Source organism: Oncorhynchus mykiss, chromosome 27 (genome assembly GCF_057628025.1).
Source record: "Oncorhynchus mykiss isolate SJ-2025 chromosome 27, ASM5762802v1, whole genome shotgun sequence".
Taxonomy (NCBI): domain Eukaryota; kingdom Metazoa; phylum Chordata; class Actinopteri; order Salmoniformes; family Salmonidae; genus Oncorhynchus; species Oncorhynchus mykiss.
The window spans coordinates 11,617,119-11,644,720 of NC_143048.1; the positions used below are offsets into that span (position 1 = coordinate 11,617,119).

The window sequence follows — 27,602 nt, forward strand, 5'->3', positions numbered from 1 at the left end:
TCTGGTACCGGTTGTGTCCCCGCTGGCGTTTGTCATAAAAGGTGGTGGTGCCAGGCAAAGAGTCCCACCTGGCCCAGTCACACCTGCTCTCTCTCTCTCGCGCTCTCTCTCTCTCTCTATGCTACCCCTCATCCCCTGATGGGCACCTCATCACACCGTGCCAAAAGTCCACCATCTCTGCTAACAACCACACCACGCCCCTAACCACCGGCCATCGCCATGGAGATGACGCAGTCAGTGGTGATGGACAGAGAGAACGAAGGGGGAGAGAAAGAGAAAGGGGAGGAGTCATCGCAAGAGAACGGCAGACTCATGCTGGCTGACGGAGGGGTGGCCGAGAAGGGGGACCCCAAAGTGAACTCTGGTGGGGGGTCAGGAGGGGTGTCCAACGGGTACCCCACGTCCACAGCGCAGAGCCCAAAGGAGGGAGCGGGAGGTGTACCCACAGGGGCCCCCAGGACTCTAGTGGTCCAGCAGACCAGTCTGGACCGGCCCCGGGAGACCTGGAGCAAGAAGATGGACTTTCTGTTGTCTGTGATTGGCTACGCCGTGGACCTGGGAAATGTGTGGCGCTTTCCCTACATCTGCTATCAAAACGGCGGAGGTGAGACCTGTTCATTTGAGCACGCTGTTGCAAAAAGCTAAAATAAGCATTTCTTATTGGACAATTCTAGGTACTCCCTCCTTCTTTCAGGCTGTTTTCTTCCGTTTGGTGCCTAATGAACACGACCCAGGTTGAGGGAAAATGTAACACTGGAAAGGAAAGAATCTGTAGCTGGGGAAAGGGAAAGGGAGGTTGAGGAAATGGACAGATACAACTAAACCATCTACAGTATACTGGTGACAATAAACATTAATGCAGATTGAAAATAGCTTTCCACACTTAATCATATAGCTAGATAAAGAACCATAAAACAGGGATAAATCGGACAGAGCGTCTGGAAAATACAGGCCATTCAAACCAACCAAAACGTGGATCAAAGTAACGTTTACACCTGGGAAAGAAATATCACTGGGTAAATATATGCACGTTAAACCTTATGTCTTCTGTAATGAAGACAACCATAAATAAATGTTCCTTAAATGTCCCCAGATGTTTACAAGGGAACTCTGTTGTCCTCCCTGCTTTTCTACAACTCTCCCTCTCACATCAAATACAGGCCTCCGATTCCATTTTATTGAATTTGCAATAACAAAATCTTTGCAATATCCTGTTTCTCTGTTACGAGTGAAAGAGAGAGAGAGAGAGATGGGAGACAGGGGGACACTTGATAGAAGCAACACTATTAATTGTTTTTCTTTGTATTTATCTCTTTCTCTCTCTCTCTCTCTCTCTCTCTCTCTCTCTCTCTCTCTCTCTCTCTCTCTCTCTCTCTCTCTCTGGCTCTCTCTCTCTCTCTCTCTCTCTGGCTCTCTCTCTGGCTCTCTCTCTTTCTCTCTGGCTCTCTCTGACTCTCTCTCTGGCTCTCTCTCTCTGACTCTCTCTCTTTTTCTCCCTCTCTATCTCTCTCTCTCCATCTTGCTCTCTCTGACTCTCTCTCTCTTTCATTGCTTAATAACCTGTCTCTTAGCCCCAGCTACTCAATCAACAGTTATCTTTGCTTTCATGTCAACCACACAGATATACATTCCTAATCAAATAGAGAAAGAGACAGGGCTTGTCTGGACTGAAGCCTATCTCCCTGGTAGTCTCCAGGGTTCTGCATGTCTTTTTTCTCTCTCTGACATGTCCAATTCCTCCCCTCACTCCCCTTGGCCTTTAGGGTCAGGTACAGGTCAGTGTTGAATGTTCCAGATGTTGTTGTCAGTTGTTGTTAGATGAGGTGTGTAGACATCCGACGAAGAGTGCAGCTATGAAACATGTGGAGTTTATATTTTTGACTCATGAATGAAAGGATTTTTACTCAATATACTCCAACCCCCTCTTTTTTTCTCTCGCTCTCCCCCTACCCCTTTATCTACCCCCCTCTGTCTATCTCCCCATCCCTCTCTCTCCCCACACTAACCTTCTCCTCTCTGTCTTTTACCTGTTGTCCCAGGTGCCTTCCTGCTGCCCTACATGTTGATGGCAGTATTCGGCGGCGTGCCTCTGTTCTACATGGAGCTGGCACTGGGGCAGTTCCACCGCAGCGGCTGCATCTCCATCTGGAAACACATCTGCCCCATCTTCAAGGGTAAGAAGAGAGGAGAGGGGAGGGGGTGGATTTGACACATTTTGTTAACATAAGTGTTATGGAGAAGAGATGAGTCAGGGGAGAAGAGGAGTCGAGGGAGAAGAGATGAGTCAGGGGAGAAGAGATGAGTCAGGAGAGAAGAGATGAGTCAGGAGAGAAGAGATGAGTCAGGAGAGAAGAGATGAGTCAGGGGAGAAGAGATGAGTCAGGGGAGGAGAGATGAGTCAGGGGAGAAGAGATGAGCCGGGGGAGGAGAGATGAGTCGGGGGAGAAGATGAGCCGGGGGAGGAGATGTGCCGGGGGAGGAGAGGAGTCAGGGGAGTTGAGGAGTCTGGGGAGAAGAGGAGTCGGGAGGGGGGAGGGGAGAGGAGAGGAGTGGGGAGGGGAGAGGAGTCGGGAGAGGGTAGGAGTCAGGAGACGAGTGGAGTCGGGGGAGAAGAGGAGTGGAGTCGGTGGAGGAGAGGAGTGGAGTCGGGGGAGGAGAGGAGTGGAGTCGGAGGAGGAGAGGCGTCGGGAGGGGAGTGGAGAGGGGTCAGGAGGGGAGAGGAGTCAGGAGGCGAGAGGAGAGGAGTCAGGAGGGGAGAGGAGTCGAGAGGGGAGGAGTCAGGAGTGGAGTCAGGAGAGGAGAGGAGTGGAGTCAGGGGAGGAGTGGAGTCGGGGGAGGAGTGGAGTCAGGGGGAGGAGAGGAGTCTGGGGAGGAGAGGCGTCGGGAGAGGGGAGGGGAGAGGAGTCAGGAGGGGAGAGGAGTCAGGAGGGGAGAGGAGAGGAGTCACGAGGGGAGAGGAGTCGAGAGGGGAGGAGTCAGGAGTGGAGTCAGGAGAGGAGAGGAGTCGGGGGAGGAGAGGAGTGGAGTCGGGGAGGAGTGGAGTCAGGGGGAGGAGTGGAGTCGGGGGAGGAGTCAGGAGTGGAGTCGGGGGAGGAGAGGAGTGGAGTCGGGGGAGGAGAGAAGTGGAGTTGGGGGAGGAGTGGAGTCGGGGGAGGAGACGAGTGGAGTCGGGGGAGGAGAGGAGTGGAGTCGGGGGAGGAGAGGAGTCTGGGAAGGAGAGGCGTCGGGAGGGGGGAGGGGAGTGGAGAGGAGTCAGGAGGGGAGAGGAGTCAGGAGGGGAGAGGAGAGGAGAGGAGTCAGGAGGGGAGAGGAGTCAAGAGGGGAGGAGTCAGGAGTGGAGTCAGGAGAGGAGAGGAGTCGGGGGAAGAGAGGAGTGGATTCAGGGGAGGAGACGAGTGGAGTCGGGGAGGAGAGGAGTCTGGGGAGGAGAGGCGTCGGGAGGGGGGAGGGGAGTGGAGAGGAGTCAGGAGTGGAGAGGAGTCAAGAGGGGAGGAGTCAGGAGTGTAGTCAGGCGAGGAGAGGAGTGGAGTCGGGGGAGGAGAGGAGTCTGGGGAGGAGAGGCGTCGGGAGGGGGGAGGGGAGTGGAGAGGAGTCAGGAGGGGAGAGGAGTCGAGAGGGGAGGAGTCAGGAGTGGAGTCAGGAGAGGAGAGGAGTGGAGTCGGGGGAGGAGACGAGTGGAGTCGGGGAAGGAGAGGAGTCGGGGGAGGAGAGGCGTCGGGAGGGGGAGGGGAGAGGAGTCAGGAGGGGAGAGGAGAGGAGTCAGGAGGGGAGAGGAGTCGAGAGGGGAGGAGTCAGGAGTGGAGTCAGGAGAGGAGAGGAGTCGGGGGAGGAGAGGAGTGGAGTCAGGGGAGGAGTGGAGTGGAGTCGGGGGAGGAGAGGAGTGGAGTCGGGGGAGGAGAGGAGTGGAGTCGGGGGAGGAGACGAATGGAGTCGGGGGAGGAGAGGCGTCGGGAGGGGGGAGGGGAGTGGAGAGGAGTCAAGAGGGGAGAGGAGTCAGGAGGGGAGAGGAGAGGAGTCAGGAGGGGAGAGGTGTCGAGAGGGGAGGAGTCAGGAGTGGAGTCAGGAGAGGAGAGGAGTCGGGGGAGGAGAGGAGTGGAGTCAGGGGAGGAGTGGAGTCAGGGGAGGAGTGGAGTCGGCGGAGGAGTGGAGTCAGGGGGAGGAGACGAGTGGAGTCGGGGGAGGAGAGGAGTCTGGGGAGGAGAGGCGTCGGGAGAGGGGAGGGGAGAGGAGTCAGGAGGGGAGAGGAGTCAGGAGGGGAGAGGAGAGGAGTCACGAGGGGAGAGGAGTTGAGAGGGGAGGAGTCAGGAGTGGAGTCAGGAGAGGAGAGGAGTCGGGGGAGGAGAGGAGTGGAGTCAGGGGAGGAGTGGAGTCAGGGGAGGAGTGGAGTCAGGGGAGGAGTGGAGTCAGGGGGAGGAGAGGAGTGGAGTCGGGGGAGGAGATGAGTGGAGTTGGGGGAGGAGAGGAGTGGAGTCGGGGGAGGAGTGGAGTCTGGGGAGGAGAGGCGTCGGGAGGGGGAAGGGGAGTGGAGAGGAGTCAGGAGGGGAGAGGAGTCGGGGGAGGAGAGGAGTGGAGTCGGGGAGGAGTGGAGTCAGGGGGAGGAGTGGAGTCGGGGGAGGAGAGGAGTGGAGTCGGGGGAGGAGAGGAGTGGAGTTGGGGGAGGAGTGGAGTCGGGGGTGGAGACGAGTGGAGTCGGGGGAGGAGAGGAGTGGAGTCGGGGGAGGAGAGGAGTCTGGGAAGGAGAGGCGTCGGGAGGGGGGAGGGGAGTGGAGAGGAGTCAGGAGGGGAGAGGAGTCGGGGGAGGAGAGGAGTGGAGTCGGGGAGGAGTGGAGTCAGGGGGAGGAGTGGAGTCGGGGGAGGAGAGGAGTGGAGTCGGGGGAGGAGAGGAGTGGAGTTGGGGGAGGAGTGGAGTCGGGGGTGGAGACGAGTGGAGTCGGGGGAGGAGAGGAGTGGAGTCGGGGGAGGAGAGGAGTCTGGGAAGGAGAGGCGTCGGGAGGGGGGAGGGGAGTGGAGAGGAGTCAGGAGGGGAGAGGAGTCGGGAGAGGAGAGGAGTCAGGAGGGGAGAGGAGTCAAGAGGGGAGGAGTCAGGAGTGGAGTCAGGAGAGGAGTCGGGGGAGGAGAGGAGTGGAGTCGGGGGAGGAGAGGAGTCTGGGGAGGAGAGGCGTCGGGAGGGGGGAGGGGAGTGGAGAGGAGTCAGGAGTGGAGAGGAGTCAAGAGGGGAGGAGTCAGGAGTGTAGTCAGGAGAGGAGAGGAGTCGGGGGAGGAGAGGAGTCTGGGGAGGAGAGGCGTCGGGAGGGGGGAGCGGAGTGGAGAGGAGTCAGGAGGGGAGAGGAGTCGAGAGGGGAGGAGTCAGGAGTGGAGTCAGGAGAGGAGAGGAGTGGAGTCGGGGGAGGAGACGAGTGGAGTCGGGGAAGGAGAGGAGTCGGGGGAGGAGAGGCGTCGGGAGGGGGGAGGGGAGTGGAGAGGAGTCAAGAGGGGAGAGTAGTCAGGAGGGGAGAGGAGAGGAGTCAGGAGGGGAGAGGAGTCGAGAGGGGAGGAGTCAGGAGTGGAGTCAGGAGAGGAGTGGAGTCGGGGGAGGAGAGGAGTGGAGTCAGGGGAGGAGTGGAGTGGAGTCGGGGGAGGAGTGGAGTCGGGGGAGGAGACGAGTGGAGTCGGGGGAGGAGACGAATGGAGTCGGGGGAGGAGAGGTGTCGGGAGGGGGGAGGGGAGTGGAGAGGAGTCAAGAGGGGAGAGGGGAGTGGAGAGGAGTCAAGAGGGGAGAGGAGTCAGGAGGGGAGAGGAGAGGAGTCAGGAGGGGAGAGGAGTCGAGAGGGGAGGAGTCAGGAGTGGAGTCAGGAGAGGACAGGAGTCGGGGGAGGAGAGGAGTGGAGTCAGGGGAGGAGTGGAGTCAGGGGAGGAGTGGAGTCGGGGGAGGAGAGGAGTGGAGTCGGGGAGGAGTGGAGTCGGGGAGGATTCGGGGAGGAGAGGAGTCAAGAGAGAAGTTGGGGGATGAGAGGAGTCAAGAGAGAAGTTGGGGGAGGAGAGGAGTGGAGTCGGGGGAGGTGAGGAGTGGAGTCGGGGAGAAGTGGAGTCAAGAGAGAAGTTGGGGGAGGAGAGGAGTTGGGGAGGAGAGGAGTCGGGGGAGGAGAGGAGTCAAGAGAGAAGTTGGGGGAGGAGAGGAGTGGAGTCGGGAAGGAGAGGAGTGGAGTTGGGGGAGGAGAGGAGTGGAGTGGAGAGGAGGAGAGGAGTGGAGTCGGGGGAGGAGAGGAGTGGAGTCGGGGGGAGGAGAGGAGTCGTGGGAGGAGAGGAGTAAAGAGAGAAGTTGGGGGAGGAGAGGAGTCGGGGAGGAGAGGAGTAAAGAGAGAAGTTGGGGGAGGAGTGGAGTCGGGGGAGGAGAGGAGAGGATTTGGGGAGGAGAGGAGTCGTGGGCGGAGAGGAGTCAAGAGAGAAGTTGGGGGAGGAGTGGAGTCGGGGAAGGAGAGGAGTGGAGTCGGGGGAGGAGAGGAGTCGGGGGAGGAGTCGGGGGAGGAGAGGAGTGGAGTCAGGGGAGGAGTGGAGTCGGGGGAGGAGAGGAATGGAGTCGGGGGAGGAGAGGAGTGGAGTCGGGGAGGAGTGGAGTCGGGGAGGAGAGGAGTCAAGAGAGAAGTTTGGGGAGGAGTGGAGTCTGGGAAGGAGAAGAGTGGAGTCGGGGGAGGAGAGGAGTGGAGTCGGGGGAGGAGAGGAGTGGAGTCGGGGGAGGAGAGGAGTTGGGGAGGAGAGGAGTCAAGAGAGAAGTTGGGGGAGGAGAGGAGTTGGGGAGGAGAGGAGTCAAGAGAGAAATTGGGGGAGGAGTGGAGTCGGGGGAGGAGAGGAGTGGAGTCGGGGGAGGAGAGGAGTGGAGTCGGGGGAGGAGAGGAGTTGGGGAGGAGAGGAGTCAAGAGAGAAGTTGGGGGAGGAGAGGAGTTGGGGAGGAGAGGAGTCAAGAGAGAAATTGGGGGAGGAGTGGAGTCGGGGGAGGAGAGGAGTGGAGTCGGGGGAGGAGAGGAGTGGAGTCGGGGGAGGAGAGGAGTGGAGTCGGGGAAGGAGAGGAGTGTAGTCGGGGGAGGAGAGGAGTCGGGTCGGGGAGAAGAGGAATGGAGTCAGGGGAGGAGTGGAGTTTGGGGAGGAGTGGAGTTGGGGGAGGAGTCGGGGGAGGAGATGAGTCGGGGGAGGAGATGAGTCGGGGGAGGAGATGAGTCGGGGGAGGAGAGGAGTCGAGTCGGAAGAGGAGAGGAGTGGAGTCGGGGGAGGAGTGGAGTCGGGGGAGGAGAGGAGTGGAGTCGGGGGAGGAGAGGAGTCGGGGGAGGAGTCGGGGGAGGAGAGGAGAGGAGTGGAGTCGGGGGAGGAGAGGAGTCGGGCGAGGAGTGGAGTGGAGTTGGGGGAGGAGATGAGTGGAGTCGGGGGAGGAGATGAGTGGAGTCAGGGGAGGAGAGGAGTGGAGTCGGGGGAGGAGAGGAGTGGAGTCGGGGAGGTGTGGAATCGGGGAGGAGAGTAGTCGGGGGAGGAGAGGAGTCAAGAGAGAAGTTGGGGGAGGAGAGGAGTCAAGAGAGAAGTTTGGGGAGGAGAGGAGTCGGGGAGGAGAGAAGTCAAGAGAGAAGTCGGGGTAGGAGAGGAGAGGAGTCAGGAGAGAAGTCGGGGGAGGAGAGGAGTCGGGGAGGAGAGAAGTCAAGAGAGAAGTCGGGGGAGGAGAGGAGTCAGGAGAGAAGTCGGGGAGGAGAAGAGTCAGGAGAGAAGTCGGGGGAGGAGAGGAGTCAAGAGAGAAGTTGGGGGAGGAGAGGAGTCGGGGAGGAGAGAAGTCAAGAGAGAAGTCGGGGGAGGAGAGGAGTCAAGAGAGAAGTCGGGGGAGGAGAGGAGTCAGGAGAGAAGTCGGGGGAGGAGAGGAGAGGAGTGAGGAGAGAAGTCGGGGGAGGAGAGGAGAGGAGTCGGGGAGGAGAGAAGTCAAGAGAGAAGTCGGGGGAGGAGAGGAGAGGAGTCAGGAGAGGAGTCGGGGAGGAGAGGAGAGGAGTCGGGGGAGGAGAGAAGTCAAGAGAGAAGTCGAGGGAGGAGAGGAGTCGGGGAGGAGAGAAGTCAAGAGAGAAGTCGGGGGAGGAGAGGAGTCAGGAGAGAAGTCGGGGGAGGAGAGGAGTCAGGAGAGGAATGGAGTGACACATCCAGAGAGACAGATAATATGAACTCTCCGACCCCTTCAGCACGTTCCTCATGAAAGTATCTGCATCCCCTTGTTGTGATGATGTCCAGCTCTCTGTTATGGAAATTGTCACATTTCCCACAGAAATGCCAGCATGCTTAGAAACGTGATGTTATGTAAATCTCCGTTGTTTCCAAATGTCATCTCCGACTTGAGTTGAACTTGAGTTAGCTTGAAAATAGACAGAGCAAGTGAGCACCGACCAGCGCCACAACACAGAACATACCTTCATCTCAATCTTTCTTCTCATCTGGTCGGAGTCTGGTCATAGTGGTAGTGTAATCAGTCCAATGCCGGGGTCCACCACTTGCCTCGTCGCTCTCTCTACCCTACTCTCTGCCTCCTCTCTTATTCATACCTGTGTTAATCCTAACGTAAAAACAAACTCTCCTCTCTCCGTCACAAACTCTCTCCTCTCTCCGTCACAAACTCTCTCCTCTCTCCGTCACAAACTCTCTCCTCTTTTCGTCACAAACTCTCTCCTCTCTCCGTCACAAACTCTCTCCTCTCTCCATCACAAACTCTCTCCTCTCCATCACAAACTCTCTCCTCTCCGTCACCAACTCTCTCCTCTCCATCACAAGCTCTCTCCTCTCCATCACAAACTTTCTCCTCTCATCACAAACTCTCCCCTCTCCATCACAAACTCTCCCCTCTCCATCACAAACTCTCTCCTCTCCATCACAAACTCTCTCCTCTCCATCACAAACTCTCTCCTCTCCGTCACAAACTCTCTCCTCACCATCACAAACTCTCTCCTCTCCATCACAAACTCTCTCCTCTCCATCACAAACTCTCTTCTCTCTCGTTCCACCAGTTATTATCTTCACCATCTAGATGGTGATTATAGGACATTATAAACGGGCTGTACAGGTTCATGACAAGTCTGACGATGCATTATAATAACTGCATTGTAATGCATTATACCTGTACAGTCGTTATCTCTCTCTCTCTCTCTCTCTCTCTCTCCCTCTAGGTGTGGGCTTCGCCATCTGCATCATAGCGCTGTACATTGCGTTCTACTACAACACCATCATGGCGTGGGCCCTGTACTACCTGCTGGCGTCGTTCCGGCCCACCCTGCCCTGGACCACGTGCTCCAACCCCTGGAACACGGTCAACTGTCTCCGCTACCTGTCCACCGACAGCAACGTCACCTGGACCAACACGTCCACCTCGCCCGCCGAGGAGTTCTATACGTAAGTCAAGACCATGTAAGTGCAAAAGGCAGGGCGGAGGGACGAGCACAGAGATGCCAGGGACAGCGGAGGAGAGAGGGGTAGACGGCATGATGGGCTCGATAGAGAAGAGGGAGTCGAGACGGGGCAGAGTGACTGGATGGGTGGATGAAAGGCAGGTAGGGAAGATGGACAAGTGGAGGGAGATACGGACGTGGCGGATTGACGGGAGGTGAAAAGAGAGGGATTGATGGAGGAGGCAGTGAGTGAAACATTGAGGAAGGATGTTTCCTATAGGGTATGCAGACGGTAGACAGGCTACACTTTCAAACAATTCTAGTTGTTTAAACTAATTAGTATTAACGGGTTCCACCTCTTGTCAGTTAAAGTGTTACCTGAACTTGAAAGGTTAAGTCGACCCAAACGTAGCTCCAACTTGAGAAAACTTAGGCGAAAAGTCGGTCAACATAAAATGATGACCCGCCAAAAACCGCGCTTCTTAACACTCGCCCGCTTAACCCGGAAGCCAGCTGCACCAATGTGTCGGAGGAAACACCGTTCAAGTGACGACTGAGGTCAGCCTGCAGGCACCAGGCCCGCCACAAGGAGTCGTTAGAGCGCGATGAGCGCTAACCCGGACGCCGCTGGGCCAATTCTGCGCCGCCCTATGGGACTCCCGACTTAATCACTGCTTTTAACAGAGCTGATACAGCACAGTTGAAATCAGTCATTGACAGAGACATGGTGGCCTAGCAGGAAGAATGGAGGCTGGTGGGAGGAGCTATAGGAGGACGGGCTCAGTGGAATGGAACAGAGTCAAATGTGGTTTCCATATGTTTAATGTGTTTGATACCGTTCCATTCCAGCCATTACAGTGAGCCCCTCCTCCTATAGCTCCTGTCCAACATGTAAGTTGAAAGAATTGTATGTCAAAACCCCTCTGTGTGTGTGTGTGTGTGTGTGTGTGTGTGTGTGTGTGTGTGTGTGTGTGTGTGTGTGTGTGTTCCACAGCCTTTTTGAGAGAGACTATATCCTTCTTCAGTTGTTTTATTTAGTTAATTTAACCTTTATTTAAACGAGGCACGTCAGTTGGATCAGCATCACGCATCTACAATATGTTTGTTCAGTTTGTAGCCTTGTCGTTTTCATTTGATCCATCTCTTGCCTATTCCATCTCTTGCCTACTCCATCTCTTGCCTACTCCATCTCTTGCCTACTCCCTTCTCCATCTCTTGCCTACTCCATCTCTTGCCTACTCCATCTCTTGCCTACTCCATCTCTTGCCTACTCCATCTCTTGCCTACTCCCTTCTCCATCTCTTGCCTACTCCATCTCTTGCCTTCTCCATCTCTTGCCTACTCCATCTCTTGCCTACTCCATCTCTTGTCTACTCCATCTCTTGCCTACTCCATCTCTTGCCTACTCCATCTCTTGCCTACTCCATCTCTTGCCTACTCCATCTCTTGCCTACTCCATCTCTTGCCTTCTCCATCTCTTGCCTTCTCCATCTCTTGCCTACTCCATCTCTTGCCTACTCCATCTCTTGCCTACTCCATCTCTTGCCTACTCCCTTCTCCATCTCTTGCCTACTCCATCTCTTGCCTACTCCATCTCTTGCCTACTCCATCTCTTGCCTACTCCATCTCTTGCCTACTTCATCTCTTGCCTACTCCCTTCTCCATCTCTTGCCTACTCCATCTCTTGCCTACTCCATATCTTGCCTACTCCATCTCTTGCCTACTCCATATCTTGCCTACTCCATCTCTTGCCTACTCCATCTCTTGCCTACTCCATCTCTTGCCTACTCCATCTCTTGCCTACTTCATCTCTTGCCTACTCCATCTCTTGCCTACTCCATCTCTTGCCTACTTAATCTCTTGCCTTCTCCATCTCTTGCCTACTCCCTTCTCCATCTCTTGCCTACTCCATCTCTTGCCTACTCCATCTCTTGCCTACTCCATCTCTTGCCTTCTCCATCTCTTGCCTACTCCATCTCTTGCCTACTCCATCTCTTGCCTACTCCATCTCTTGCCTACTCCATCTCTTGCCTACTCCATCTCTTGCCTACTCCATCTCTTGCCTACTCCATCTCTTGCCTTCTCCATCTCTTGTCTACTCCATCTCTTCCCTACTCCATCTATTGCCTACTCCATCTCTTGCCTACTCCATCTCTTGCCTACTCCATCTCTTGCCTACTCCATCTCTTGCCTACTTCATCTCTTGCCTTCTCCATCTCTTGCCTTCTCCATCTCTTGCCTTCTCCATCTCTTGCCTACTCCATCTCTTGCCTACTCCATCTCTTGCCTACTTCATCTCTTGCCTACTCCATCTCTTGCCTTCTCCATCTCTTGCCTACTCCATCTCTTGCCTACTCCATCTCTTGCCTACTCCATCTCTTGCCTACTCCATCTCTTGCCTACTCCATCTCTTGCCTACTTCATCTCTTGCCTACTCCCTACTCCATCTCTTGCCTTCTCCATCTCTTGCCTTCTCCATCTCTTGCCTTCTCCATCTCTTGCCTACTTCATCTCTTGCCTACTCCATCTCTTGCCTACTCCATCTCTTGCCTACTCCATCTCTTGCCTACTCCCTTCACGTCCTTCCTTTATGACCCTGGAAATCAAATAAAAACTTGCACAGTGTGTTTATTCAGCGTACCGAAGCTTTCAGAATGCCATCATATGATGCTCGTACGTACCTGCTACGAGCAGCCTGCCAACCTCAGATGTACGAGTGCTTTTCCTTTTCTCTCTTGATCATTTCCATGTAAATGACTCCTTTCTCTGTTATTCTGTCTCATCCCCTCTTCTCAACCTTCTTTCCCCATCTCCCCATCTCCCCATCTCTCCATCCCCTCTTCTTAACCTTCTTTCCCCCATCTCCCCTATCTCCCCATCTCTCCATCCCCTCTTCTTAACCTTCTTTCCCCCATCTCCCCATCTCCCCATCTCTCCATCCCCTCTTCTTAACCTTCTTTCCCCCCATCTCTCCATCTCCCCCATCTCCCCCATCTCCCCCATCTCCCCCCTCTCCCCATCTCCCCCTCTCCCCCCTCTCTCCATCTCCCCATCTCTCCATCCCCTCTTCTTAACCTTCTTTCCCCCATCTCCCCCATCTCCCCATCTCTCCATCTCCCCCATCTCCCCCATCTCCCCCATCTCCCCCCTCTCCCCATCTCCCCCTCTCCCCCCTCTCTCCATCTCCCCATCTCTCCATCCCCTCTTCTTAACCTTCTTTCCCCCATCTCCCCCATCTCCTCATCTCCCCCATCTCCCCCATCTCCCCATCTCCCCCATCTCCCCCATCTCTCCATCTCCCCATCTCTCCATCCCCTCTTCTTATCCTTCTTTCCCCCATCTCCCCATCTCTCTATCTCCCCCATCTCCCCCATCTCCCCAATCTCCCCATCTCCCCCATCTCCCCATCTCTCCATCTCCCCCATCTCTCCATCTCCCCCCATCTCTCCATCTCCCCACTCTCCATCCCCTCTTCTTAACCTTCTTTCCCCCATCTCCCATCTCCCCATCTCTCCCATCTCCCCCATCTCCCCCATCTCCCCCATCTCCCCCCTCTCCCCCATCTCCCCCCTCTCCCCCTCTCTCCATCTCCCCATCTCTCCATCCCCTCTCTTACCTTCTTTTCCCCTCTCTCCTCATCTCCCCCATCTCCCCCATCTCCCCATCTCCCCCCATCTCCCCCATCTCTCCATCTCCCCATCTCTCCATCCCCTCTTCTTATCCTTCCTTTCCCCCATCTCCCCATCTCTCTATCTCCCCCATCTCCCCCTCTCCCATCTCCCCCATCTCCCCATCTCCCCCATCTCCCCATCTCCCCAATCTCCCCATCTCCCCCATCTCCCCATCTCTCCATCTCCCCCATCTCCCCATCTCCCCATCTCTCCCTCTCCTCATCTCTCCATCTCCCCATCTCCCCATCTCTCCATCCCCTCTTCTTAACCTTCTTTCCCCCATCTCCCCCATCTCCCCATCTCCCCCATCTCCCCCATCTCCCCCCTCTCCCCATCTCCCCCTCTCCCCCCTCTCTCCATCTCCCCATCTCTCACCCCCTCTTCTTAACCTTCTTTCCCCCATCTCCCCCATCTTCCCCATCTCTCCATCTCCCCCATCTCCCCCATCTCCCCATCTCCCCCCTCTCCCCCCTCTCCCCATCTCCCCCCTCTCCCCTCTCTCCATCTCCCCATCTCTCCATCCCCTCTTCTTAACCTTCTTTCCCCCATCTCCCCCATCTCCTCATCTCCCCCATCTCCCCCATTTCCCCATCTCCCCCATCTCCCCCATCTCTCCATCTCCCCATCTCTCCCATCCCCTCTTCTTATCCTTCTTTCCCCCATCTCCCCATCTCTCTCTATCTCCCCCATCTCCCCCATCTCCCCAATCTCCCCATCTCTCCCCCATCTCCCCATCTCTCCATCTCCCCCATCTCTCCATCTCCCCCATCTCTCCATCTCCCCATCTCTCCATCCCCTCTTCTTAACCTTCTTTCCCCCATCTCCCCCATCTCCCCATCTCTCCATCTCCCCCATCTCCCCCATCTCCCCCCCCATCTCCCCCATCTCCCCCCTCTCCCCATCTCCCCCTCTCCCCCTCTCTCCCTCTCCCCATCTCTCCCATTCCCTCTTCTAACCATCTTTCCCCCATCTCCCCCATCTCTCATCCTCCCCCATCTCCCCCATCTCCCCATCTCCCCATCTCCCCCATCTCTCCATCTCCCCATCTCTCCATCCCCTCTTCTTATCCTTCTTTCCCCCATCTCCCCATCTCTCTATCTCCCCCATCTCCCCCCTCTCCCCATCTCCCCCATCTCCCCATCTCCCCAATCTCCCCATCTCCCCCATCTCCCCATCTCTCCATCTCCCCCATCTCTCCATCTCCCCCATCTCCCCATCTCCCCCATCTCTCCCTCTCCTCATCTCTCCATCTCCCCCATCTCCCCATCTCTCCATCCCCTCTTCTTAACCTTCTTTCCCCCATCTCCCCCATCTCCCCATCTCTCCCTCTTCCCATCTCCCCATCTCCCCCATCTCTCCATCTCCCCCATCTCCCCCATCTCCCCATCTCTCCATCTCCCATCTCCCCCATCTCTCCATCCCCTCTTCTTAACCTTCTTTCCCCCATCTCCCCCATCTCCCCCATCTCCCCCATCTCCCCCTCTCCCCATCTCCCCCTCTCCCCCCTCCCCCTCCCCATCTCCCCATCTCCCCCATCTCCCCCTCTCCCCATCTCCCCCTCTCCCCCCTCCCCCCTCTCCCCATCTCCCCATATCCCCCATCTCCCCCTCTCCCCATCTCTCCATCCCCTCTTCTTAACCTTCTTTCCCCCATCTCCCCCTCTCCCCATCTCCCCCTCTCCCCCCTCCCCCTCTCCCCATCTCCCCATATCCCCCATCTCCCCCTCTCCCCATCTCTCCATCCCCTCTTTTTAACCTTCTTTCCCCCATCTCCCCCATCTCCCCATCTCTCCCTCTTCCCATCTCCCCATCTCCCCCATCTCTCCATCTCCCCCATCTCCCCCATCTCCCCATCTCTCCATCTCCCATCTCCCCCATCTCCCCATCTCTCCATCCCCTCTTCTTAACCTTCTTTCCCCCATCTCCCCCTCTCCCCATCTCCCCATCTCCCCAATCTCCCCATCTCCCCCTCTCCCCATCTCCCCCTCTCCCCCTCTCCCCCTCTCCCCATCTCCCCTCTCCCCATCTCCCCATCTCTCCATCCCCTCTTCTCAATCTTCTTTCCCCGCGCATCTTTCTCTTCTCGCTGATTTCTCTCTTCCTGACAATCCCTCTCCTCTCCCTGATTGGACCCCCCCCTCTCCCCATCCCTCTCTCTCACCCCTCCCTCTCCTCATCCCTCTCCCCTGATCCCTCTTTAACCTCTCATCCCTCTCCTCGCCTCATCCTCCTCTTTCTATACCCTCCTCTCCTCATCCATTTTGCTCATCCCTCTCTGTTCCGTATAGGCGTCAGGTACTGCAGGTACACCTGTCTCCAGGTCTACACCAGCTAGGCAGTGTGAGTTGGCAGCTGGCTCTCTGCCTCCTGTTCATCTTCACCATCGTCTACTTCAGCATCTGGAAGGGAGTCAAGACCTCTGGCAAGGTGAGCAGAGGGATGGACAAACAGTAGATGATAGTCGATAAATACTGTGAAATCTGTTTTTCACTGATGTCTTTTATTCATACGTGCCCAACTCTCTTTCCCTCTCTTTCTCTCTCCCCCATCCATCTCTCTCTCTCTCTCTCTCTCTCCCCCCCCCCCTCTCTCTCTCTCTCTCTCTCTCTCCCCCCTCTCTCTCCCCCACCCCCCCTCTCTCGCTCCCTCCCTCCTCCTCTCTCTCCCCCACCCTTTCTCTCACTCTCTCTCTCTCTCTCCCTCCCCCACCCTCTCTCTCTCTCTCCCCCTCTCTCTCTCTCCCTCCCCCACCCTCTCTCTCTCTCTCCCCCTCCCCCACCCTCTCTCTCTCTCTCCCCCACCCTCTCTCTCTCTCTCCCCCACCCTCTCTCTCTCTCACTCTCTCTCTCTCTCTCTCTCACTCTCTCTCTCTTTCTCTCCCTCCCCCACCCTTCTCTCTCTCTCTCGCTCCCCCCCCTCTCTCTCCCCCACCCTTCTCTCTCAGGTGGTGTGGGTGACAGCCACCTTCCCCTACCTTGTCTTGCTGGTGCTGCTCGTTCGTGGGGCCACTCTGCCCGGGGCCTGGAGGGGCGTGGTCTTCTACCTCAAACCTGATTGGGGGAAACTACTCAGCACCACAGTGAGTTAGCCAACTATTGGTGTAGGTTTCCAGCCAATCTTGTGTCATCATACAACATGCTGACACCGAATCTTTCTGCCTGATGTCTTCCTAATCTCCAGTTTGTCTCTCACACTCTCCCTCTCCCCCTCTCTCTCCCTCTCTCTCTCTCTCTCTCTCTCTCTCTCACTCTCCCCTCTCTCTCTCTCTCTCCCTCTCCCCCCTCTCTCTCCCCCTCTCTCTCCCCCTTTCTCTCTCCCCCCTCTCCCTTTTCTTTCTCACACTCTCTCCCCCCTGTCTCGCCCTATCTCTTCCTCTCACTCCCCTCCTCTCTCCCTCCCTCTCTCCCCCTCTCTCTCCCAATCTCCCCCTCTCTCTCTCTCTTCCTCTCACTCCCCTCCTCTCTCCCTCCCTCTCTCCCCCCTCTCTCTCCCCATCTCCCTCTCTCTATCCTCCCTCTCCCCGTCTCCCTCTCGCTCCCCTCCTCTCTCCCTCTCCCCCCTCTCTCCCTCTCCCCCTCTCCCCCTCTCTCTTTCTCTCTCCTTCTCTCTCCCCCGCACTCTCTCCCCCTCGCTTTAACTGTCCCTCTCTCTCCCCCTCTCCCTTCCCTCTCTCTCTCTCTCCCCGTCTCCCTTTTCTCTCGCCCCCCATCTTGCCCTCTCTCTCTCCCTCCCCATCTCCTTCTCGCCCTCGCTCTCTCCCCCCGCTCTCTCTCTCCTTCTCCCCTCTTCCCCCTCTCTCACTCCCTCTCTCCCCTCTCTCTCTCTCTCCATCTCACTCTCTCTCTCTCTCCTCTCTCTCTCCATCTCTCTCCCTCGCTCTCGCCCCCTCCCATTCTCTCTCCCCCTCCCATTCTCTCTTCCCCTCCCTTTCTCTCTCCCTCTCCCTCTCCCTCCCTCTCTCCTCTCTCTCTCCCCCTCTCTCTCTCCTCCCTCTCTCTCTCCTCTCATCCCTCTCTCCTCTCGCTCTCCCCCTCTCTCTCTCCCCCTCTCTCTCTCCTCCCTCTCTCTCTCCCCCTCTCTCTCACAGGTATGGATTGATGCTGCAGCTCAGATCTTCTTCTCTCTGGGACCAGGTTTTGGGGTGCTCCTGGCCTTTGCCAGCTACAACCCCTTTCACAACAACTGCTACAAGTCAGACTCCATTTCTCTTGATACAGTACAATCTGTTTATGAACCTGCCATGTGAAATGTATTTATGTTGCCTGTGACTTGTTGTTAATCCTCTCTCTTCTCCTATCACCCTCTTTCTGTCTCTATCTTTCTCCCTCTCTCTCTACCTCCCTCCTTTTCTCTTCCCCTCTCACCATCCCTTTATCCCCCTCTCTCAGGGATGCGTTGGTGACCAGCTCGGTGAACTGCCTGACCAGTTTCCTCTCTGGGTTTGTCATCTTTACTGTGCTCGGCTACATGGCTGAGATGCGCAAAATAGGCGTGGAGACCGTAGCCAAGGATGCTGGTAAATCAATCAAATCCCAAATTGAAAATCAACTTTTCATATGTAGCAGTTGTTGTACGATTTATTTACTTTACATCAGGGCCCATATTCATAAGAGTCTCAGAGTAGGAGTGCTGATCTAGGATCAGGTGTCCTCTCCCTTCGCTTGTAATCTTATTCAATATGATCTTAAAGGCCCAGTGCAGTCAAAAACATGATTTTCCTGTGTTTTATATATATTTCCACACTATGAGGTTGGTATAATACTGTGAAATAGTGAAAAAGATGATAATGCCCTTTTAGTGTAGGAGCTGTTTGAAAAAAACTCCTGAAATTTCTGCCTCTTCTTCTGGGATAGAGGTTTGGCCTTCCATGGTGACATCACCAATAAGAAAGAGCACAAAACCTCTACCAATAACAGCTAGTTTTCAGTTTTCCCCTCCCCACTCAGACCACTCCCAGACAGGCCTTGCTAAATTCTTGCTTGAGAAATTGCTCTTTGCTAAAAAGTAGGAGTGGGTGACCAGATCCTAGATCTAGCACTCCTACTCTGAGACGCTTTGGGAACACAGGCCCAGATAGTTCAGAGGTTATCTGAGGTCAGACATCTGGCAAGTGAGTACAGACCAGACCGTGGAGAGTCCTAAGGTAAGAAAGAGAGTTCAAAGAGAGGACATAACAAATTCTCTGCTACGGTTCTAGTTACTCTCGCCTCCATCAAGACTAAGTGCTCACTATTCCTTTTTGATCAAGGCCCAACACCATATATAACATCCTCAGGGACCCGTATGGAAATAATTACGATGCCTTAAGTGGTTTCAAACATGAAAGAGGACAGTTAAGATGCCACATTTTGACCATGTGTGTGTGTGTGTGTGTGTGTGTGTTCCCTTTCCTAACGTGTTGACTGTCTGTCTTCTGCCAGGTCCCAGTCTGCTGTTCATCATCTATGCTGAAGCCATCGCCAACATGCCCGCTGCCACCTTCTTCGCCATCATCTTCTTCCTCATGATCATCATGCTGGGGCTGGACAGCACGGTCAGTGGCACACACACACACACTATGCACACAGTATGCACACAGAATTATTAGACTGGTTTTCAAATTGATTCATGTCTGTTTTTGATCAGTTCTATTATGTGTACTAGTTTATTGAGTGTGTTGAGTGTGCATTCAGCCAGGCTCTGAGTGTGGGTGGGGAGGGGGGGTGTACTGTCAACAGAACGTATTGTTATGCATAAGGGACAGTTTGTGTCTTTCTGTCTGGGTTTGCCTGTTTATAGAGATTTTCTATAGCTGCGCTATGATTTTTTTCTCTCTCTCTCACTCATCACTCTCATCTGTCTCTCCTTTTCTCTCTCTCTCTCTCTCTCTCTCTCTCTCTCTCTCTCTCTCTCTCTCTCTCTCTCCTCTGAGTTACTCCTCTACTGGCTCCTACTCCTTCTCTCTCCCTCTCAATTAAATTTCTATTTAATGTCTCTCCCATCTTGTCTCCCTGTGTAGTTTGCCGGTCTGGAGGGGGTGATCACAGCCATGCTGGATGAGTTCCCCCAATTGTTGTCTAGGAGGAGGGAGTTGTTTGTCCTGGGTCTGGTGTGTGTCTGCTACCTGGGAGCGCTCTCCACCCTCACCTACGTGAGTCTCCACTCTACCTAGCCTTTGTCCCACTCCCACGCAGCCTCGGTCCCTCTCCCACTCAGCCTCGGTCCCTCTCCCACTCAGCCTCGGTCCTTCTCCCACTCAACCTCAGTCCCTTTCACACTCAGCCTCGGTCCCACTCCCACGCAGCCTCGGTCCCGCTCCCAACCGGCCTCGGCCCCTCTCCCACTCAACCTCGGTCCCTTTCCCACTCAGCCTCGGTCCCACTACCACGCAGTCTCGGTCCCACTCCCACGCAGCCTCGGTCCCGCTCCCAACCGGGTCTCGGTCCCTCTCCCACTCAACCTCGGTCCCTTTCCCACTCAGCCTTGGTCCCACTCCAACCTGGCCTCGGACCCACTCCGACTCGGCCTCGGTCCCACTCTCACGCTCTCTCGGTCCCACTCTCACGCTCTCTCGGTCCCACTCCCACGCGGCCTCGGTCCCACTCCCACGCGGCCTCGGTCCCACTCCCACGCGGCATCGGTCCCACTCCCACGCGGCATCGGTCCCACTCCCACGCGGCCTCGGTCCCACTCCGACTCGGCCTCGGTCCCACTCTCACGCTCTCTCGGTCCCACTCTCACGCTCTCTCGGTCCCACTCTCACGCTCTCTCGGTCCCACTCCCACGCGGCCTCGGTCCCACTCCCACGCGGCCTCGGTCCCACTCCCACGCGGCCTCGGTCCCACTCCCACGCGGCCTCGGTCCCACTCCCACGCGGCCTCGGTCCCACTCCCACGCGGCCTCGGTCCCACTCCCACGCAGCCTCGGTCCCGCTCCCAACCGGGTCTCGGTCCCTCTCCCACTCAACCTCGGTCCCTTTCCCACTCAGCCTTGGTCCCACTCCAACCTGGCCTCGGACCCACTCCGACTCGGCCTCGGTCCCACTCTCACGCTCTCTCGGTCCCACTCTCACGCTCTCTCGGTCCCACTCCCACGCGGCCTCGGTCCCACTCCCACGCGGCCTCGGTCCCACTCCCACGCGGCATCGGTCCCACTCCCACGCGGCATCGGTCCCACTCCCACGCGGCCTCGGTCCCACTCCGACTCGGCCTCGGTCCCACTCTCACGCTCTCTCGGTCCCACTCTCACGCTCTCTCGGTCCCACTCTCACGCTCTCTCGGTCCCACTCCCACGCGGCCTCGGTCCCACTCCCACGCGGCCTCGGTCCCACTCCCACGCGGCCTCGGTCCCACTCCCACGCGGCCTCGGTCCCACTCCCACGCGGCCTCGGTCCCACTCCCACGCGGCCTCGGTCCCACTCCCACGCGGCATTGGTCCCACTCCCACGCGGCATTGGTCCCACTCCCACGCGGCATTGGTCCCACTCCCACGCGACCTCGGCCCCACTCCCACGTGGCCTCGGCCCCACTCCCATGTGGCCTCGGTCCCACTCCCACTCGGCCTTGTTCCCACTCCCACTCGGCCTCGGTCCCTTTCCCACTCGGCCTCGGTCCCACTCTCCCACTCGGCCTCGGTCCCTCTCCCACTCGGCCTCGGTCCATCTCCCACCCGGCCTCGGTCCAACTCCCACCCAGCCTCGGTCCCACTCCCACCCAGCCTTGGTCCCACTCTCACGCTCTCTCGGTCCCACTCTCACGCTCTCTCGGTCCCACTATCACGCTCTCTCGGTCCCACTCCCACGCGGCCTCGGTCCCTCTCCCACGCGGCCTCGGTCCCTCTCCCACGCGGCATCGGTCCCACTCCCACGCGGCCTCGGTCCCACTCCCACGCGGCCTCGGTCCCACTCCCACGCGGCCTCGGTCCCACTCGGCCTCGGCCCCACTCCCATGTGGCCTCGGTCCCACTCCCACTCGGCCTCGGTCCCACTCCCACTCGGCCTCGGTCCCTTTCCCACTCAGCCTCGGTCCCACTACCACGCAGTCTCGGTCCCACTCCCACGCAGCCTCGGTCCCGCTCCCAACCGGGTCTCGGTCCCTCTCCCACTCAACCTCGGTCCCTTTCCCACTCAGCCTTGGTCCCACTCCAACCTGGCCTCGGACCCACTCCGACTCGGCCTCGGTCCCACTCTCACGCTCTCTCGGTCCCACTCTCACGCTCTCTCGGTCCCACTCCCACGCGGCCTCGGTCCCACTCCCACGCGGCCTCGGTCCCACTCCCACGCGGCATCGGTCCCACTCCCACGCGGCCTCGGTCCCACTCCGACTCGGCCTCGGTCCCACTCTCACGCTCTCTCGGTCCCACTCTCACGCTCTCTCGGTCCCACTCTCACGCTCTCTCGGTCCCACTCCCACGCGGCCTCGGTCCCACTCCCACGCGGCCTCGGTCCCACTCCCACGCGGCCTCGGTCCCACTCCCACGCGGCCTCGGTCCCACTCCCACGCGGCCTCGGTCCCACTCCCACGCGGCCTCGGTCCCACTCCCACGCGGCATTGGTCCCACTCCCACGCGGCATTGGTCCCACTCCCACGCGGCATTGGTCCCACTCCCACGCGACCTCGGCCCCACTCCCACGTGGCCTCGGCCCCACTCCCATGTGGCCTCGGTCCCACTCCCACTCGGCCTTGTTCCCACTCCCACTCGGCCTCGGTCCCTTTCCCACTCGGCCTCGGTCCCACTCTCCCACTCGGCCTCGGTCCCTCTCCCACTCGGCCTCGGTCCATCTCCCACCCGGCCTCGGTCCAACTCCCACCCAGCCTCGGTCCCACTCCCACCCAGCCTTGGTCCCACTCTCACGCTCTCTCGGTCCCACTCTCACGCTCTCTCGGTCCCACTATCACGCTCTCTCGGTCCCACTCCCACGCGGCCTCGGTCCCTCTCCCACGCGGCCTCGGTCCCTCTCCCACGCGGCATCGGTCCCACTCCCACGCGGCCTCGGTCCCACTCCCACGCGGCCTCGGTCCCACTCCCACGCGGCCTCGGTCCCACTCGGCCTCGGCCCCACTCCCATGTGGCCTCGGTCCCACTCCCACTCGGCCTCGGTCCCACTCCCACTCGGCCTCGGTCCCTTTCCCACTCGGCCTCTGTCCCTCTCCCACTCGGCCTCGGTCCCTCTCCCACTCGGCCTCGGTCCCTCTCCCACTCGGCCTCGGTCCATCTCCCACCCAGCCTCGGTCCAACTCCCACCCAGCCTCGGTCCCACTCCCACCCAGCCTTGGTCCCACTCCCACGCAGCCTCGGTCCCTCTCCCAATCATCTCTGTCCCACTCCACGCAGTCTTGGTTCCACTCCACGCAGCCTCGGTCCCACTCCACTCCACTCCACGCAGCCTCAGTCCCTCTCCTACTCAGTCTCGCTCCCACTCCCACCCAGTCTCGGTCCGACTCCACCCGCATCAGTCCCTCTCCCACCCAGCCTCGCTCCCACTCCCACCCAGTCTCGGTCCGACTCCACCCGCATCACTCCCACCCAGCCTCGGTCCCACTCCCACGCAGCCTCAGTCCCACTCCCATGGAGCCTCAAGCCCACTCCCACGCAGCCTCAGTCCCGCTCCCACGCAGCCCCACTCAGCCTCGGTCCCACTCCCACTCGGCCTCGGTCCCACTCCCACCCGGCCTCGGTCCCACTCCCACCCAGCCTCGGTACCGGTCCCGCTCCCACTCCCAGCCAGCCTCGGTCCCACTCCCACCCAGTCTCAGTCCCACTCCCACCCAGCCTCGGTCCCACTCCCACCCAGTCTCGGTCCCACTCCTACTCGGCCTCGGTCCCACTCCCACCCAGCCTCGGTCCCACTCCCACCCGGCCTCGGTCCCACTCCTACTCAGCCTTGGTCCCACTCCCACCCACCTCGGTCCCACTCCCACTTAGCCTCTGTCCCACTCCCACTTAGCCTCTGTCCCATTCCCACCCAGACTCAGTCCCACTCCGACCCAGCTTCGGTCCCGCTGCCACTCCCACCCAGCCTCAGTCCCACTCCCACCCAGCCTCAGTCCCATTCCCAACCAGCCTCAGTCCCATTCCCACCCAGCCTCAGTCCCACTCCCACCCAGCCTCAGTCCCACTCCCACCTAGCCTCGGTCCCACTCCCACCCAGGCTTGTTCCCACTCCCAAGCAGCCTCGGTCCCACTCCCACGCAGCCTCGGTCCCACTCCCACCCAGCCTTGTTCCCACTCCCAACCAGCCTCGGCCCCACTCCCAACCAGCCTCGGCCCCACTCCCAAGCAGCCTCGGTCCCACGCAGCCTCGGTCCCACTCCCACGCAGCCTCACTCCCACTCGGGAAACAAGTCGAAAATAAGCTCCGGTGGAACATCAGCAGTATATACTGTATAAATGTCTCTATAGCTTTTGTCTCTTTTGTCTTTGTGGCTTGTTTCCCAACACCCATGCGTTTCTCTGGAAATCTGTTTTTAGGGAGGTGCGTTTGTGGTGAAACTGTTTGAGGAGTACGCCACAGGACCTGCTGTCATCACTGTGGTCTTCCTAGAAGTCATCGCTGTTTCCTGGTTCTACGGTAAACGGCTGACAATGATATTGTTGACAAGGCTCACATAGTCTGACATTCTTTGGATTCAGCTTTTTTTGTTTGTTGTTGATTTAAGGGATGTGTGTTTGTGATTGGTTTGTAGCCTGTCTGCCCTAGACTGTCTGCACTAGACATTTCTAATTTGGGACAATGAAGTCACTGGATGCATTGATTGATTGATTTCTATTCCATATTGAGACTAAAGTGTGTGTGAGTGCATGTGTTTCATTGTGTGTCTGTGTCCATTTTCAGGCACCAGTCGTTTCTGCGCTGATGTCAATATGATGCTGGGCTTCTCCCCTGGACTATTCTGGAGGGTGTGCTGGGTAGCCATCTGCCCCATCTTCCTACTGGTGAGGCCCCCCCCCCCCCCCCCCCCCCCCCCTCACACACAGACACACAAACACCGGAACTATATTCCTATTCGAAACACAACCACATCTATGTCTCATCTCTCCTCAGTTCATCATTGTCAGTTTCCTGGCGTTCCCCCCGGAGGTCAAGTTGTTTGACTACGTCTACCCACCCTGGACCACAGTTCTGGGCTACTGCATCGGAGTGTCCTCCTTCATCTGTGTACCAGCCTACATGGTGTACCACCTGCTCACTGCCAAAGGGACCTTTAAACAGGTAAGAGCCTCCAGAGGGCTTGGGGTGGGCCTCTCCCCCTCCAGTCCCCCTCCAGTCCCCCCTCCGTCCTACTAACAGAGAACACAATCAAAGGGAGAGATGCAGAGAGTAGGAATACAAGCCACCACGGCTTCCAGACCTTATGGTTCAGACACTCGCGCGTGCAAGCACAAAACACACACAAACACAAAACACACACAAACACACACAAACACACACACGCTAACATAGACAAGCGACAGACACCGCGGCACCTGCACACTGTCACGTTGCCAAGCCAGAAAACAGCTCCTTGTTTGAGAAGACAGACCAACATCAAACAGCCTTGTACACACAGCGCCTCCCTCCCTCCTCTCCCTGCCTTTGATGAACCTGTCATCCAATAAGCCCAGTGTTTGCCCCAGTGCCTCACCACACAATGGGACTGAAAGACAGTGTCAGCAGGGGGGTGTGTGTGTTACGTGTGTGTTCTGGTCGTACATCTGTGTTAGTGTGTGTGTGTGTGTGTTACGTGTGTGAGCGTTGTATGCCCAACCTGCCACTGCGGCCAGTGAGTGTAGACAGACGGATCAGAGCGAGGTCAGGATGACATAGTCTGTGTGACAGCCCACAATAACAACGATCTGTCGGTTCCGCCACAGTTTTACCAGGCACCACTTCTTGCGCTCAGACTACCAGAAATCTGTCACTTTCAATGGAAGCAGACGCGGGAAAGTCCTTATGAGTGGAGCGACTGTGCAATAACCAATCCGAGGAAAGGAGGGTCTTGCTCGATAGCTTTGACACTGTGCTGGATAGGCTAACAGCCAACGTGCCAATTTGCATGTTGTTTGGAAGATTCCACACGAAAACCTCTAGTGTTACAAGGTGAACCCAACCCTCAATGACAGTGGCTTGGATGAAATAACTCTGGTGTCCCCTCCTACCCCTCTCTTCTCTGTCCCACCCTTCCTCCCTTCCTTATCCCTCAGCGTCTCCTGAATGGCATCACCCCTGTACCCAGTGGGCCTCACAGTGACATTATCCTCACCCACGCCGTCTGACCCAGTGGTCTGACCAGGCCGGGTGGACTACACCACCCTCTGCTGGACATAGAGCACAACTGCCGGACGGGGAGGGTTCACCCCCCCCCCCCCCCCCAATCCCACTTCTCCTCCAGAACCCCCACAGCAGACTACCGAAGCACAGAGGCACCCTGTTTATCCCACTTACCCCAGGGCTGAGGTGGGGGCGCTGGGCCATCCCACACCCCTCTTCCGTCGTCTCCCTTCTGGCTCATTCTGTTAGCGGCTAATGTCGTCACTGGTTTCATACTGGGCCACGCTGGTCAGAGCATTTCAACCACCAGACAGAGGGTTTTTAGATGCCACAGCACAATGGCATGTGTACTGTTATTGAAGCGTAATGTTGCCTTTCAAGTCTATACCTGTCCATTACAATTGGAATCCATCCGCACAGTATGAGGCATAAACACACACGCTTCCTTGTCTCTGCTCTGTCAGGTCCACGAAACAATGTTTATATCAGGAGCAAACATCTCATCTCACGGCTTCGTTCGAGGTTATATCCTTGTTTCATGAGTTCTGCGTTCAGATATTTAGCTGGGCATTGATTGCAAAATGCAGGTATCTTTTTTAAGTTTCTCTATGAAACCAAATATTCCATGGATATTTCTAAAGGTATTTCCAGATGTGAGCTGTTGTCCTGCTTTAGGAGGACTTGGTGGGAGCTTGTCAGTGTTTCTGAACGGGATGGCTGAACCTATGAAGGGCCTTGATGAGTGTCAGAGCGTCTCCACACGGTGAAGCGCTGTATGTTGGTGTTTTATGACGCACTGCAGTACTGATTATGCTCTATAAGCGTATCCAAGTTGTTGGGGGACATAGAGACCAGTTCAGAAGAGAAAACGGGGCTTTGTCCAGTTATGTGGGGGGATTCTTTAGCTGCAGTATGGAAGGCTCTGGTGCGCGTGTACGCAGGCCCTGTGCAGATCAGAAGGAGTGGGTTATATTATCCCAATGTAAGATGTATATTTATTTGAAATAATTATTATTGCTCTCAAATCTATACGTTCATGTGTTTGTCTAACTCATTTACTATAAACGGACATGCTGATTTTAGTTTGATTTAGTTTCTTAACATGTAAAACACCATTTCCACGCTAACTGCCTACATCGGGAACCCAGTATTGAACACAACTATGTTCATCTCCTTCATCTCTGTCTCTCAGTCTTCAAGGATGTGTCTAAAAACAGGTATCGGTCTTTACTTTCGACCAAATAGTCTGTTGTGTGTTGGAATGGGAGTCGTAGTATGACGTGTGTATTAAGTGAGTCTTGGTGTGGGTGTGTCTCTCTTTGTTCTGTGAATACTTGTCTACTCTCTTGAATGGATTATGTTTGTGTGTGCATCAGACCAGGGTGCAAATACTATAGGGAATCTTTCAAGTACTTTGTTTTCCTTGGCCTGCCTAGTGCCAGATGGGCGGGGTATGTTTTAGCCTGCCTCATGCCAGATGGGCGGGGTTTGTTTTAGCCTGCCTAGTGCTAGATGGGCGGGGTTTGTTTTAGCCTGCCTAGTGCCAGATGGGCGAGGTTTGTTTTAGCCTGCCTCGTGCCAGATGGGCGGGGTTTGTTTTAGCCTGCCTCGTGCCAGATGGGTGGGGTTTGTTTTAGCCTGCCTCGTGCCAGATGGGCAGGGTTTGTTTTAGCCTGCCTCGTGCCAGATGGGCGGGGTTTGTTTTAGCCTGCCTCGTGCCAGAGGGGTGGGGTTTGCAGGATTGCGACTGTTCTATTGGTTCCGTTGAACCAGGCAAGCTCAATCAAATCTGAAGTATTTGAAACGATTTCAAATAGTATTTTACCTGGGGATTGGTGTACGTGTGTCTAAGCGTGCATACCTTGCGAGCGTGCATACATGAGTGTGCGTGTATACACGTGTGTGTGTGTGTCAGCGTGCATACATGAGTGTGCGTGTATACACGTGTGTGTGTGTGTCAGCGTGCATGTGTGTGTACATTATGAACTGAAGTAGCAGTGTCAGACTGTCAACTTTGTCAGTGTGTGTAACCTGTGTGTGTGTAACCTGTGTGTGCATGCCAGTGTGTGTAACCTGTGTGTGCATGCCAGTGTGTTCATGCCAGTGTGTGTAACCTGTGCTTCAGCTTGCGTCTGTGATGTGACCTTGTCTTGTTCCTCTCCAAAATATCCAATGAAGATGATAAAACCACTCCCTTGTACCTCTCGAGCCTATATAATGTATGACCTATGTATGTCTGTTAAAGATTGTATTGAGAAATAAACCTGTATAGAAGAAAGATATACATATTATATGAATGAATAAATAAATAAAGTTAAGATGTAAA

At 56.7% G+C, this 27,602-nt stretch overlaps 1 protein-coding gene across 1 annotated transcript; it reads left to right on the forward strand.

The window, feature by feature from the left end:
- LOC110507068 (sodium-dependent serotonin transporter) lies at window positions 1–27,602 on the forward strand. The gene is made up of 13 exons (XM_036965200.2): window positions 1–604; window positions 2,040–2,174; window positions 9,159–9,381; window positions 15,336–15,474; window positions 15,992–16,126; window positions 17,135–17,238; window positions 17,436–17,563; window positions 18,468–18,580; window positions 19,046–19,177; window positions 23,497–23,596; window positions 23,861–23,961; window positions 24,071–24,238; window positions 25,210–27,602. The coding sequence occupies exons 1-13, from the start codon at window positions 220–222 to the stop codon at window positions 25,279–25,281; spliced, it is 1,935 nt and encodes a 644-aa protein (XP_036821095.2). The 5' UTR covers window positions 1–219; the 3' UTR covers window positions 25,282–27,602.

Coding starts and splice junctions, on each gene's coding strand:
- LOC110507068 (XM_036965200.2), top strand. CDS start 220: ATGGAGATGACGCAGTCAGTGGTGATGGACAGAGAGAACGAAGGGGGA. Junction 605..2,039: donor CTGCTATCAAAACGGCGGAG/GTGAGACCTGTT, acceptor CTGTTGTCCCAG/GTGCCTTCCTGCTGCCCTAC. Junction 24,239..25,209: donor CCAAAGGGACCTTTAAACAG/GTAAGAGCCTCC, acceptor CTTATCCCTCAG/CGTCTCCTGAATGGCATCAC.